Below are 13,721 nucleotides of genomic sequence, written 5' to 3' on the forward strand. Positions count from 1 at the left end.
TTCAAATATATCCATACCTGGACGATTGTCTAATTCAGGCAGAAAGCCTGGACATACTATTGAATCATCTGGCATTTGTAAAGAAATTGATAACTTCTCTGGGGTACACCATAAACGAAAAGAAATCACATTTTGTACACTGCCAACAAATTGTATTCCTGGGAGCAAGCTTGAATACAATTTCCCAGATGGCCTACCTCACGCCAGAGAAACAAGTTCATTTGACAGCCTACTTCAAACTACTGGCCACAAAGACCCAGCTATCTGCAAGGAAAATACTGCAAGCCCTGGGGTTCATGGCTTCATACATTCTACTAATTCCATATGCAAGACTGCATATGAGGAAACTACAATGGTATCTAAAAAGCCTATGGTGTCAACATTCTCAGGATCTAGAATCAATGATTCCTATCATACGTTGTCCACAGATAGAGTTCCTTTGGTGGGCAGAGGCCTGCCATCAAAACAAGGGACTGCCATTCACTCTACCCCCTGCCGCCCAAACCCTAACAACAGACGCATCAGACTATGCATGGGGGGCTCACTTGGCAGGGAAGTGCATTCAGGGCAATTGGAACCAAAGTCAAATGCACCTGCATATCAATCAAAAAGAAATGTTCGCTGTACAGAATGCTCTGACAGCCTTCAAGGACCACATTTTTCCAGGACAATTATTGGTAAAGACAGACAACACCATGGTTATGTGGTTCATAAACAAGCAGGGAGGAACCCACTCATATCCTCTCTGCAGACTAGCCATGGCTCTGTGGAACACAGCCTTGAGCTACTGAGCTGCCAAGTGCACCTACAGGCTCAATTCCTGCCAGGAAAGCTAAATACACTGGCAGATGACCTAAGCAGAAATCTCATGGACCCACACGAGTAGAAACTGGAACCAAAGATATTCAACATGTTGAGAAACAAATGGGGGAGCCCAGAGATAGAACTGTTTGCCTCCCCCTAGAATTACCAGGTGGACAAATTCTGCCCAAGGGCAACCCACAAACAAGCTTGGAAAGTGGATGCTCTGTCCTTCACCTGGAAAAACCTATCTGTTTATGCCTTTGCCCTTCTGCCTCTCCTCTCCAAGGTACTACTAAAGATCAAACAGGACAAACCAAGGACAATACTGATTGCACCAGACTGACCACTCCAACACTGGTGTACCCCCTCTTGCACAGTGTGTCACTGCTGGCACCTGCCTCAGACTCCTGCCCTGCTGTCCCAGCAGGAGGGCCAGATTTTGCACCCACAACTTCAAACCCTGAACCTGGCAGCCTGGCTAATTCCCTGATCCCTCTGTTACCATCCCTCAGTAAACAAGTGATGGATGTCATTTTGGAGGTAAGGAGGCCTAGTACTAGAAAAGCCTATGCTGAAAAATGGAAAAGATTCTATTCCTGGAGCCAAACTCAGGGGATTGGCACAGTAGCGCCCAATTTACCTCAGATTCTTTAATACTTAACTGAAATGCTTCACAAGGGCCTTTCCTTTTCCTCCATCAAAAGTCATGCCTCAGCCATTTCAGCTCATTACAATACAGAACCACCCCTCTTCTCTCATCCACTTCTGAAGCAGTTCCTCAGAGGGGCCACAAACTTAAGACCACCCAGGAGAGTCCCTACTCTAACCTGGGACCTTAAGTTTGTATTGGAAAAGCTCACTCTACCTTCCTTTGAGCCAGCTGCAAATGCAGAGTTGAAATTCCTTTCTTGGAAAACAGCCTTCCTTCTAGCCATCACTTTAGCAAGAAGGGTGTCTGAATTACAGGCCCTTATGGCAGTGTGGTGCCTTTCATCATCTTTCATGCGGACAGGGTGTCCCTCAGGACCAATTCCTCCTTCATGCCCAAGTGGTATCCAGTGTGGCCCTTAATCAGTCCATTCATTTGCCAACCTTCTTTTCTAATCCACAGCACAAAGGGGAACGAATACTTAACTCCTTGGACATGCACAGACAACTTAGATTTTACTTGGACAGGACTAAACCTCTCAGGAAATGTGAACAGCTGCTGGTTGCATTTGCTGCAGGGGCAGAGGGGAAGGCCATTTCAAAGCAAACCATTTCTAAGTGGATAGGCCACTGCATTCATTTCTGCTATAAGCACCATGGAAAACCTACCGCACAGGGGATAAGTCTACACTCAGCCAGGGCTGCATCTACCTCTACAGCCTTTCTCAGAGGTGTCCCTACCAAGGGCATCATAGAAGCTGCTACCTGGAGTTCTTTACATACCTTTACCAAGCATTACCACTTGCCAATGTTTTCTAAATTCAGAGCTGGCTTTGCCACTGCAGTCTTGCAGGGCCTTATAGCTGGCCCTAATGCTGTATAAACACCTCCTCCCAACCATAGCTTTGGGAATCTACCTAACTGTAATGACTGCAGCAGTGAAACATGAAGAACGTAGTACAGTTGTGTACACTTACCATAAATGTAGATGTTCGAGTGTATTCACTGCTGCAGTCCTGGTTACCCTCCCTCCAGCCCCCTACTTTTCTCTGGCTATACCTCTACTTTCTTTTACTATGCTTAAAAGCCTTTTGGTGTATTTGCTTTTGGATGGAGGTATACTTTTGTGTTTTTTAATTTTATTGGCTCCCCATTAGGGGGGCACCTGACATCTGGGGCAAGAAAAACTGATGTAATAGCATCAGATGCATGTTTTATACCCCTGATGACCTAACGTCATGGAAGAAGGGACAGCAACCAACGCAAGACCCAAGACTTTGCTAATCAGGCCGACTGAGGGCATCCTGCCAGCAGATTACCCAAATGTAATGACTGCAACAGTGAATACACTCGAACATCTACATTTATGGTAAGTGTACACAACTGTACTTTACCCTCCCTCCAGACCCCTGACTTCTATTGACTATATCTCTGTTCTTGTTTACTATGCTCAAAGCTTTTTGGTGTATTTGCTTTTTTGTTGGAGGTGTAACCTTGTATATAATTGCTTCCCTTTATTGGGGGCACCTGACATCTGGGGCAAGAAAAACTGATGTAATGGCGTCGGCTGCATGCTTTATACCCCTGACTACCTGATGTCATGGAAGATGAGACCGCAACCGACGCAGGACTCAAGACTTTGATAATCAGGCCGACTGAGGGCTACTGCAAGCAGATAACCCAAATGTGATGACTGCAACAGTGAATACACTCGAACAGCTACATTTATGGTAAGTGTACACAACTGTACGTTCTCTTTGATCTTTTCTGCAGTTGGAGTTACTTTGGGTTCTGCTGTTATGTCCTCATTTCTTTGTCTGTCCCACAATGTGCATCCTACCACCCTTCTCAGGCGCTTCATTTCCATCACCTCTAGCTTCAGCTGTGCTGCCTTTACTGCCCAGGTTTGTGTACCATGCAATAGTACTGGTCACGCCACTGTCTTGCACACCTTACTTTTCAGCTGCTTTGGCATTCTTCTGTCATAGACTACACCTGATACTCTATGCCAGTTGGCTGCAGCCCCTCTGATTCTAGTTTTGACCTCTTCATTCAGACTTCCCTTCAACTCTATCCACTATCATCCCTTCTATCTCAATTCACAGCTTTTTCTGACTTCCCCAATTTGCTGCCATTACCACTGTCTTATCTGTGCTTAGCTTCATCCCATGTGCCTTTAGTTCTGCATTCTATTCTCCTATCCTTTGTTGACGTTCCTTCTGAGAGTCTGCTCTAATGCCACATTGTCTGCATGCAGTAACTTTGTTGATGTGTCCCCACCGACCTGTTTGCTAACGTAATCCATCACTAGTATGAACAGCAGTGGGCTCAGAGCTGAACTGTGACGTACACCCACTCCTACTAGGAACCCCTCTGTGAGGCCAAACACTGTTCGTACTTGAGTCATTGGATCTTTGTACATAGCCTGAACTAATTCTACCAATGTTTCTGTGACTTCAAACCACCATAGTACTGCCCAGATCAGCTTTCTTGGGACCTTGTCATATACTTTCTCCAAGTCTAAGTAACTGTCTCACTGCAAATATCAGGTCAATTGTGCTGCATCCAGAACTGAATCCAAACTGCTCATCTCCCATCTTATGTTCTACTACTCTGTGTATCCGTTTATCAGTCACCCTCTCTAGAACTTTCATGCAATGTGGTAGGAGTTTGATGCCTGTTGTGTGTGTCCCCTTAGTTCTTGTACACTGGCACGAGCATGCTTATTCTCCAGTCATCTGGAATACGCCTTTCTCTCCATGCTGCTATGAGTACCCTCAGGAGCCATTTCTCCCCTATCTCACCCAGCATCTTTATCATATCTGCTGTAACCTCAGCTAAGCCTACTGCTTTCCCTGACTTCATTTTCTTTAGTGCTGTCCTTACTTCTTCTAGGGTGGGCTCCTCTTCTTTTCTCATGGTAGACTCTTTCTGGGGCAGAACAGCTTCTGTGGGGTGTTCTTCATTCAGAAGCTGCTGGAAATACTATCTGCCTTTGATGTCCTGTGGAATGGTGAGCAGGTTGTTCCTGGCATCCCTTATGAAGGGTGTCTGACTATCTTCTTTATCGTTCTGTCTTTGCCCTGCAACCTGATATAGTTTATTTGTGCCACTTACGGAGTCACTTTCCAGAAATTGGTAGCGTGCCTCTGATGCCTTATTCTTTGCTATTGCAACTTCTTTCTTAGCTTCTTTGTTAACCAACAAGTAGTCCTTCCTAACTTGGTCAGTCTTTTATATCTCCCACTTCTTCCTGCACTCCTCCTTTCTTTTGATGACTTCCTGGACTTCTGTATTCCACTACCAGCTTTCCTTATGTACCTTATTTCCATACCTGGCTCAGCCACATATCTTTTGTGTAGACCTAGCACATGCTGTTCTTAGGCGCTGCCATTCTTGTTCATCTCCACCTATTTCCTCCTCCTCTTGGGGTGCTAGAGCCCCAAGTAATTCCTTGAACTGCTGTTCTTTCTCTCCAGTCAACTTCCAAGTCTTCAGCCTGGTCTCTGTTGACCTTAGAGCCTTCTCTGACCACTGCATGCAATTGAGTGTGGCAGCTAATGGTTGATACTGTGGGCTGACTGTTTCACTGGGGATGACTTTGCAATTATGGATTTTGTCCAAGTGCCTTTTTCTTACTAGGAGGAAGTCTACTTGAGTTGCATGTTGGCTACTCTTGTATGTGACCTTGTGACTCTCTCTCTTTCTGAACCATGTGTTGGCTACTATTAAGCCATTTGCCAGACAGAAGTCTAGAACGGCTTCTCCTTCATTCTTGTTACCCCACCCATGTGGACCCAGGCAGTCCTCGTATCCTGTCCTGTCTATGTATATGTGCATTCAAGTTACCCATTATCAACACCAATTCATGTTGTCCTGCTTTATCTAGTAGATCCTGCAACTGCTGTTTGAATTCACTCTCTTCCTCACAATCCTGTTGTGAGGCATAGGTTGAGATTATAAATATTGCCCTATCATTGCACTGGAATCTGATTGCAATGAGTCTGTCATTAATTCTGATGATATTTCTCACAGCACTGCCCTTCCATCTTGTCTTGTATATAAAGGATGTCCAGCCTCCTTTGTGTCATGTCATCCACCTCCAAGCTGCGTCTTGTCTGTGTCATGTCATCCACCTCCAAGCTGCATCTTGTCAGTGAACCTACATTGTGTAGCAATTCTCAGTTCATGTGTGGCAGGTTGGTTGGTTTTACGTCTAGCTTTTGCTCAACAGAGCCATCCCAGGTAACTCAGGCTGGGCAACTAGACACCAGCCGGCCAGTAGCTTACTGACCCAGGGCTTTATGGTGGGCACACACTGGCCAATAGGGGCACATGTACCCCCCACCTTTAGCATGGGTCCCTGGCATAGGTCGGAGTAGGCCATGGGTCCTCAACCCACTTATCATTGGTAACTACCCATGCTCATTTTGGCGACGTTGGTCAACATGACCGAATCACCTAGAGCCATATTTTACACCATTAAGTGGCTAGCCCTGCCATGGCTCGCAGTCTGTGATCATGTTCTCCTGTCTTGAGGATACTGCGTACCACAGTAGATGCCCAAAGCGGTTGGTCTGTACAACTCTTCCCCCATAGGGCACCATGTAGAGTCTGTGCTGCTGCCCACAGCTCCAGTCATTGGTGAGTTTGAGATGGAAATACTCAGCATGTTTTTGGACATGGGAGGAACCCTGCAGAGACACAGGGAGAACATTCAAACTCCAAACAGGCATTGGTCAGAGGTCAGGATCGAAAGTTGTGTATGGGAGGTGAAGACCTTAACCATTATGCTAACTGTCTCTATTGAAACATGCATCTGTTAAAAATATCCATAATTTTTGGCTTATATTTGATTTTAAATATTGAAAAGAAATGCATTTTTGTTGTAAGATATGGTAATGTAGCCCATGAAGTCTGTTCAGCTTTTTGAATGCATCCTTATTTACTTTGTGTAGCAGTCTAAGTAATAGGTAGGAGTGTAATTACAGTAACTTGTGTAAATAAGAGCTAATTTTCCACTGTAAGAATCCTCTTCATTTCCTTCCCATTATCATTTTTCTCTTTTTAAGAAATGCCGTAGTGCAGTATAAGTTCAAGATCTGATGCTATCTATGTCATTATTGATCACGGATTTGTCTAGGATCCGACATCGGATCCGAACTGGCAACTTAGAGGACAGCTCCTGTGCTCAACCTCCTCCCCTTCCCAAGATCCTTTGCTACCCACAACCCCCATGTCTCGTTTGCCGTGATTTCGTTTGGATGTACTTCCTGTAGCTCAAGCCTTCAGTTTTAGCCAAGTACCTTTTCTCTCTCTTTTTTTTTTCCCCCCCATGGTTGTTCCTCTCCTGTCTAACCTGTCTTCTTCACGCTCTCGTCTAGTTAGTTTTCTCCCCTCCCTGTAGTGTTTTAAGCTGTCTTTTTGCACTCTTCCCCAGGTTCCTGCCCTTTTTCTTCCCAGGTCTCTTGGGTAGTTTTCTCTTTTAGTTTTCTTACCCTTCTACCTTGTTCCCCATGCCCCTTTTTATTGTCCTGTGTGTGTGTGTGTGTGTGTGTGTGTGTGTGATGTCAGAGAAGCCCAGTGGGTTTAAAAGGTGCTCCTCATGCCGTCATAAAATGTCCCATTCCAACACACACAAGGAGTGTGTGTATTGTCTGGGAGAGCTACTTCTGGTTGTTGAATGTGACATTTGTTGCCAGATTCAACCCCAGGGCTCTCCAGGATTGCAGGAACAAGTTCTTGCCAGAGGGGGTCTCTTGGTTTCTGGTTCCTCTTCTAAGCCTTCTTTGGTTCCCCAAAGGAAGTCTTCACAGTTCCCCGGATCTGAGTCCAGCCTCCCTGGCTTCATTTCTGGGCTCTTCTGCTCTCAGAGCCTCATCTCCCTCTGTCAGATCCGAGACGTCTGAGCCTCGGAGGTCCTAGGATCCGATCCACCTGTCAGATCCATCCATGGCACCATCTCTTTCCTTGGATCCAAGCAGCTCCTCGTTGGATCCGATTGTTGTTGAGAGCTCCCCCCAGACCTAGAACATCGGATCTGAGGTTTTTAAGTAGGTCGTCTTCTCAAGACTGCAGACCCTCCCTCAGCAAGGTTGGGCCATTCCTCAGTCTCTTCTCAGTCCACCAGGAGTCTGCTCCCCTCAGACATGGATAGGGTGATGAGAACCTTTCTCCAGGCCCAAATCAAGTTGGGCTTATTGCCATCCCCTGCTCACTTGCTTAGGGGTCCTCTCCATCCACGGGACTCCTCTGTCCTTGGCCGACTCATCAGGGTTTGGACCTTCAGGATCAGGAAATTCCCAGTGAGAGGCTGACTGTGTTGGGCATTTCTTCCCTTCCCACACCATCAGGGTCCCTGGCCGGTTCAGCTGCGTTGCCCTCGGAGCTGGCTGTGCCTCAACCACGTGAGGTCGGTGCGGGTGTCTGAGGAGTGAGCTCGGGCCCAGAGCTTTCAGACCATTCCCTCCCTGTGGGGGCTTCCACCCTGGACAGCTTGAGGCTGATATCGTCTTGAGATACTGGGTCTGTGTTGGGGCCATCCCTTCTGTCCCAGTCAGTTGTGGCCACTGGGGAAGAGGGGGGCTTCATCCAGCCCATTGGCCTTCCGAGTGATAGAGAGGACCGTCTCTGGCCAGGCAGCTGCCTCTCCTTCGGCTCTAGGTCCTCCCCAGCCTTGCTTGACATTGGGCAGTGAGACATCATCATCCTTCCCGGGTCTGCCCTCCTGTGAGCGTCTTCAGAAGGGCATTACCCCCCTCAAGTTCCTTACCTCTTCCGAGTCCTTCTCCGAGCCCACTGTGGAAGAGCTCCCTTGGAAGAGGAAATGCAAAAGGATGCACTTGGACTCCCCTAGAGAGTCCCTCACCAAAGACTCAGATTTTGAGGAAGGAGATGGATCCCCCAGATTTATGTCCGAGGAGATCCTTAAGCAACGAGGCAGTTGGTCTTCCTCCGTCCTATCTTCAGAGGAGTCCGTGTTCTTGAAGACCTTTGGGACATGCCCATCTTCTACCTGGGTGTCTCCCCCTGCCAATGAGCTCATCCAGCTCATGTCCAACAGGGTGTGGAAGGAGCTGGACACGTTGGAACCAGGTCCCAAAAAAGCTGATAAGTTCCTAAGTCCCCAGAAAGACGAGGCTTTTTGGAGCAAGGCTGTTCCCGTTGATGCTATTGTGGTGGCCACAGCTACAAAAAAGGAGCTCACCGAACAGAGCTCCATGGTCCATCCCGAACAGGGAGCCTTAGGTGATAGACCATTTTGGGAAGCTCGTGTTTGCCTCGGCTACATTTGGACTGAGAACAACCAACTACATTTCCTACTTTACCCGGCACAAAGGGACTTGTCAGAGCTCTCCACTTCCCGTTCTGAGTTGCTGCCTCCAGAGAGTCTCGGATTGGTCTCTCTGAAACTGTCTACCCTGACTTCCCTAGCTAATGCCTCAATGAGGTTGATCTCTAATACAGTGGAGGCCACCTCTCGAGCAGCGGGGACTGGCATTGCCATTAGGTGTCATGCCTGGCTTCACCTTTGCGGGTTTGTGGAACCCTTCAAGGTGCCATTCACTGATGCCCGTTTTGACGGGTCAACTCTGTTTGACCTTTCGGTCAAAGAAACTTTTTAACCCATAGCGAGCAGGAGGGAAAGACTCTGTCCGTGGTCGGGATCAGGTTTTTTACTCCCCAAAGATCCTTTTACAAAAATCAGAGGGGTAGTAAGAAACTGTGGTTCCACAGGTCTCAGTCTTCCTTCTAGGATGCTCCACAGGAATCCTCTTCCTCTTGCCAGAGAAGGGGGTTTGACAGCAGATGCCGCCCCAGAGGCAGCGGGGGGGTCTGCAGAACCAGGACGTCCAGGGACCCTGCTCGGAGAAACCCCCTCAGCGCTCCAGAAGCGCTGCCCGGCTGTCCTGCCTTCGAGGCTGTTGGGAGTCATCGCTCCCTCTACCCACTAGCCTGGACAAGTATTACCTCAGATCAGTGGGTGTTAAACATGGTTTCCAGGGTTTACTTTATTCCCTTTTTCCAGCCCCCTCCAGCTCAAACTTTTCTCCCTGGACGGTCCACCCCGCCAGAGGGAGTTGGCCATTCTCGAGGTTCAAGACTTCCTTCAAAAAAGAGCCATCCAGGAGGTCCCCACAAGGCGAGGGTCTGGAACTTACTCTTGCTTCTTTTTGTTGCGCAAGAAAACCGGGGACATTTCGTCCCATTCTGGACCTCAGTGTGCTAAATTTGTCAGTCAAGAAGTCGAAATTCTGGATGATCACTATTCAGTCCATTCTGCCTCTTCTGCGCAAGGATAATTGGATATGCTCAATGGATCTAAAGGATGCATACTATCACATCAAGATCGACAGACACTCAAGGAGATACCTGTGGTTTCAGCTGGGGCCAATCTTTATCAGTTCAGAACCATGCTCTTTGGACTCCCCACAGACCTCCAGGTGTTTACTAAATGCATGGCAGTGGTGGCAGCTCATCACCCACTGCAAGGTTTCCTGGTCTTCCCGTACCTGGGCGACCTGGGCGATTGGCTCCTCACGGCCCCCCACACGGCATCAACTCACATTGTCCATGGATTACATGGTCTCTTTCAGGATCTATGCATGACTGTCAACCTGTCTAAACCCCATCTTGCTCCGAGTCAGAACATGGAGTTTATCATGGTCCTTCTGAACACTGTGTCAGAGACTGCAGCACTTCCTCTTCTCAAAGTCCATTTGATTTGGAAGGTCCCGCGGTCCACTTGATCTTTCAAGTGGTAGGTTCAGTGGTGGTGGCGATCCAGTTAGTGCCTCTCACCAGATATCATAGGAGAGTTCTGCAGTGGACCCTAGGGGTGCAGTGGTCTGCCCACCTTCATTCCTTGTCCATGACCATCAGGATTTCTCAGGTATACAGACATCACATCGCTTGGTGGCTCCAAGCTCAGGATCTCTTTCTAGGCATACCCTTCTGTCTTCCCCAACACCAGGCCACGGTGACCACAGACGCATCCCTGTTTGGGTTGGGGGGGGAGCATTATCGGGAAAGGATGGTTCAACGCACGTGGTCTCCCTTAGAGACCAAATTGCAAATAAATGTCCTGGAGATGAGGGCAGTCCTCCTAATGTTGCAAGCCTTCCAGGTATTTCTCTTTCTCAGGACAGTTACATTTCAATCAGACAACATGACAGTGGTCTGGTACATCAACAAGCAGGAGGAAACACGGTCTTATCTCCAGTGCAGAGGTGCCATGAGATTGTGGGAATGGACAATGTCTTCCAGGCACTTTCTTCTTGTAACGCACATTCCCGGTAGTTCCAACGTGTTAGCCAACAAACTCAGCAGATCTATCCTGAGTCCTCACTTTTGGTCCCTAAATCTGTCAGTAGCACATTAGATATTCGACCGTTGGGGTCTTCCTTGCTGTGATCTTTTTGCCTTTCTGAACAATCACAAATGCAGCAACTAATTTGCCCTGATCCCCCCAGTCGGGGAGTCACCCAGGGAAGCTGTAGTACACAATTGGCCATCGAGACTTCTATACACTTATCCCTCAACTCCCCTCATTCCCAAAGTTTTACAGAATGCCCCTCACCTGAATACACCTCTCATCCTCATTGCCCCCCTTCTGGCCTCATCAGGCGTGGTTTTCCCTCCTTTGGTCTCATCTGAAGTATCCGCCTTGGATATTAGATCCCATTCTGGATCTCATTTCCCATCTGTGGGGCTTCCTTTTCCCAGTCTCCAGTCTCTTCATCTGACCGCTTGGTTCCTCCAGTGCCAGTGATCTTTTCCCAATCCATGCTCCCCTCTCCAGTTAAGAGCATTATTTTGGCCCCACAGGAGCAATCTACCAAGAAGGCGTATTCCAGCAAATAGAAGAGATTTTCTGTTTGGGCTAAAGAATGCAATCTAGATCCTTTTTCAGCTTCTATCTTTGACATTTTGTTGTTCTTGGCATCACTTTTTCATCAAGGGGCCAGTTTTCCTACAATTAAACTCCATTTAACAGCTCTATCCCACTTCCATTGGAATGAAAGTCCTACATTTCCTTCTAGGCTTTGCAAAGCCTTTCTCAAAGGGATCTTTTTATTCAGATCCCCTGTCAAGGACCCCTGCCCTCCATGGGATCTCACTCTGGTGTTGCAGTGTTTGCCGCAGAAGCCCTTTGAGCCTGCTGTGTCCTGTGATCTCAAATTCCTGTCCTGGAAAATGGACTTTTTGGTGGCTGTTACTTCAGCCAGGAGGGTTTCCAAGTTGCAGGCTGTGTGCATCAAGCCCCCCTTCATGGTTTTCCATAAGGATAGGCCGTCTCTCAGGACCAATCCTTCTTTTGTCCCTTGGAGGCTAATCTTAACCAATCTATTCAACTTCCTGTGTTCTTCCCCAATTTTTCCAAATAAGGGGAATAGAAGTTGCATTGTCTGGATGTCCAAAGACAGTTACGTTTTTATCTCAAGAGAACCAAAAAATTTCACAAGTCCGATCAGCTCTTTGTTGCCTTCTCTCAGGCTAAGAAAGATCAAACAGTTTCCAAGGTATCTGTTTCCCGTTGGATTGCCAGTTACATTTCCTACATTTATGAAAGCAGACACCTGGTGCTTTCCAGACCAGTTAAAGCTCACTCTACTAGGTCGGTAGCCACATCCTCTGCCTTCTTGGTGAAACTTTCTTTGGATGAGATTTGCACTGCTGGTACATGGTCTAACCCCCATACCTTTGTTACACATTATAAAGTGGGCTTAGTGTCCAGGAGCAGAGCTTCCTTTGGTTCCTCTGTGCTCTGGCATGTCCTTCCCTGAGGCCTCCCAGGGTTTATAGTAAGTGGAGAGACTGACCCATCCGTGATCAATAATGACACAGATAGCATCAGACAGAGTTATGTATTTGCCATAACTTGGGAGTCTGTGCTATCCAGTGTCATTATTCATCATGTTCCCACCACCCTCCTGGTGATTAGGGAGTTATGGAGGGATGTACATCTTGGTAGTTTTTCCATCTTTATAGGCGGTCTTCACTTCCTCCTTTCTTCTATCCAGCAAACTCGATCTGAAGCTTGTAAGTAATAAGGAATCTTGGAAAGGAGAGGAGCTTGAACTCAGGAGCTGTCCTCTTAGTTGCTGGCTCAGATCCAATGTCAGATCTAGACCCATTCATGATGAATGATAACACTGGATAGCACAGATTCCAAGTTATGGTAAGTACTTAACTCGTTTTTCATTCTCCTGATATTTCATGCAGATTTGATTATTAAGAGAAAACTTAAAACATGCTAATCATTTTGGTAGTGATAGTGGAATATGTTTTTAACTTTAGTGACCTTTAACAATATGTTCTTCAAGCTACTTTAAATAAATCTTAAGTTACTGATAATTTTAACTGAAATGTTTACATAACTGCATACATATATGTTTTCTTTTACAGGCATTGAAATGCAGCCATATATTACTATGGTATTGCACCAGCTGGTGGAAATCATCAACAGACCAAACACACCAAAGACACTACTAGAGAATACAGGTATTGCCATTGAAGCCATTATACCAAATCCAAGGGTTGGTTTGTTGTTTGTGGTAGTTGGCTGAAGGTAAAATGTGATGCCCTTCCATATCACTGTTGCAGTATCATTTACAGTAGGGATGCCCTGCCAAGGGTAGCCCGACATCCAGCCAGTATCGCAAAGCCTTAAGGTTGTAATAGGGATGCTGTTCATCACATGTATGTTCCCTCTGCACTGCATAGGACATAAAGCTGACGTACGGACATAGCATCCTCAGAACTTTGCCACAAGTCCAAACACTACTTTTCAATTGTTGGTCTGAACACTCATTCGTCTGCTGGTTACCAAGACACTTTCAAATAAGTGCCCCATTGGAGTTTTTGTTGTCATATCTCTTTTTTGACTTTGGTTGTTGGTTTCATGTCATCTAGAAAGGGAGAAATGCCAGTGCAGAAGATAGATTCCCTATGTAGAACATTACAAGCAGTGCTTATTTTCCTTAGTTGCTTTCCATGACCATATGTCTTGTGCAATTTGCCAGGCCTTTGTCCCTAAGGCGTTAAGTAGTTGGCTTTCCTCCTTAACTATTTACTTAGAAAACCAACGGCTTAAGCTGTTGGCTAAAGACATCATGGAGGGATCTTTCTGGCCTAAGGGTCAGCAATCTGCAAAGATGATGATCAGGAAAGCTTGGTCTGATTCTTCTGCTGTCATCTCTTCTGAGCATCTCTCTTGAGGATAGTGAAAGCATGGAGGACTGCCCAGTTTCTCTGTCAGATTCCTC

The 13,721-nt window shown here is 46.8% G+C and overlaps 1 protein-coding gene across 1 annotated transcript in view; it reads left to right on the plus strand.

Annotated features, from left to right (window-relative positions):
- Positions 1-13,721, plus strand: part of TNPO1 (transportin 1) — a 3,819,238-nt gene that overhangs the window by 2,721,221 nt on the left and 1,084,296 nt on the right. Inside the window, exon 19 of the mRNA XM_044064437.1 lies at positions 12,862-12,957. Within this exon, the coding sequence (XP_043920372.1) occupies positions 12,862-12,957 (96 nt within the window). The remainder of the gene's footprint in view (positions 1-12,861; positions 12,958-13,721) is intronic.

This window comes from Protopterus annectens, chromosome 2.part2 (assembly GCF_019279795.1).
Source record: "Protopterus annectens isolate FY-2018-M chromosome 2.part2, PAN1.0, whole genome shotgun sequence".
NCBI lineage: Eukaryota > Metazoa > Chordata > Ceratodontiformes > Protopteridae > Protopterus > Protopterus annectens.